Source organism: Saprolegnia parasitica, assembly GCF_000151545.1.
Source record: "Saprolegnia parasitica CBS 223.65 unplaced genomic scaffold supercont2.105, whole genome shotgun sequence".
NCBI lineage: Eukaryota > Oomycota > Saprolegniomycetes > Saprolegniales > Saprolegniaceae > Saprolegnia > Saprolegnia parasitica.
In genome coordinates this window covers 117,467-118,320 of record NW_012156499.1, presented here as the reverse complement: position 1 = coordinate 118,320, position 854 = coordinate 117,467, and the positions used below count along the sequence as shown (strand labels likewise).

Below are 854 nucleotides of genomic sequence, written 5' to 3'. Positions count from 1 at the left end.
AGCTTGAAGCTCGGGAGTCCATTCGCAGTCGTGCCATGCGTGCACTGCGCCTTGAGCAGCAAGAGCACCATATCGACGACGCGCGCAAATGTGTCGAGCGAGATAGGACTCGACGCCACAAGCGCCGTGATGGCTGCGAGGTGCTGCAGGCCGAGGAGCGCGCGGTCGTTGGGATCCGTCGAAAGTGCGCTCACTGGCTCGTTAGCATGACGAGCAGCATACACGCGCGCGTCCACAAACACAATGTCGAGCTCGACCGGCGGCGCCGTCATGTCCAGCCAGCGCACCTTGAGCAGCGGACAGCGGGCGCTTCCCGACTCGTACACGTCGCTAATGCCCACGTCGCGCAAGCGCTGGGCGACGTTGGCCACTGCCTGGCGCGGCGGCTCGGTGACGACGAGGCAGACATCAATGTCGCCTTTGCGGCCGAGCGCGTGCGAGCCAAACGGCAGAGCGTGGACGGCGCCCGAGAGACGCTGGAGCTCCGAGAGTACGTGCTGCGTGTGCGCGACGTGGGCGGCCGACGGAACGCACCCGAGGTTCTTGAGCAGCTGGAGCACCGAGAGCGGATTGGCGGCCGGAAGCAGTCGCTTGGCGTCGATGATGCGAATCTCGAGCGACGGCCGCTGGACGCTGAAGGCTGCTGCCCACGTCGTGAGCGCCGACAGAATCGCGTCGTCGTCCTCGTACACGACGAGGTGCGTCACGTGCGACGGCGCGACGAGGTTGGCGATGACACTAATCTTGTACGCTGCGTTCTCGGCGGCCCGGAGCGCGACCGTGTCGCCATGCAGGACCTGGTGCTGCGAGAGCGGCTTGAAAAAGGCAGCGTCCGGCGTGACACCAAACGTGTC

The 854-nt window shown here is 65.7% G+C and overlaps 1 protein-coding gene across 1 annotated transcript in view; it reads right to left on the bottom strand.

The window, feature by feature from the left end:
* Positions 1 to 190: 190 nt before the first annotated feature.
* SPRG_20963 (hypothetical protein) overlaps positions 191 to 854 on the bottom strand; it is a gene marked incomplete at both ends in the record, with an annotated part of 2,182 nt that continues 1,518 nt past the window's right edge. The window contains 2 exons of the mRNA XM_012352722.1: positions 191 to 197; positions 223 to 738. Of these exons, the coding sequence (XP_012208112.1) occupies positions 191 to 197; positions 223 to 738 (523 nt within the window). The remainder of the gene's footprint in view (positions 198 to 222; positions 739 to 854) is intronic.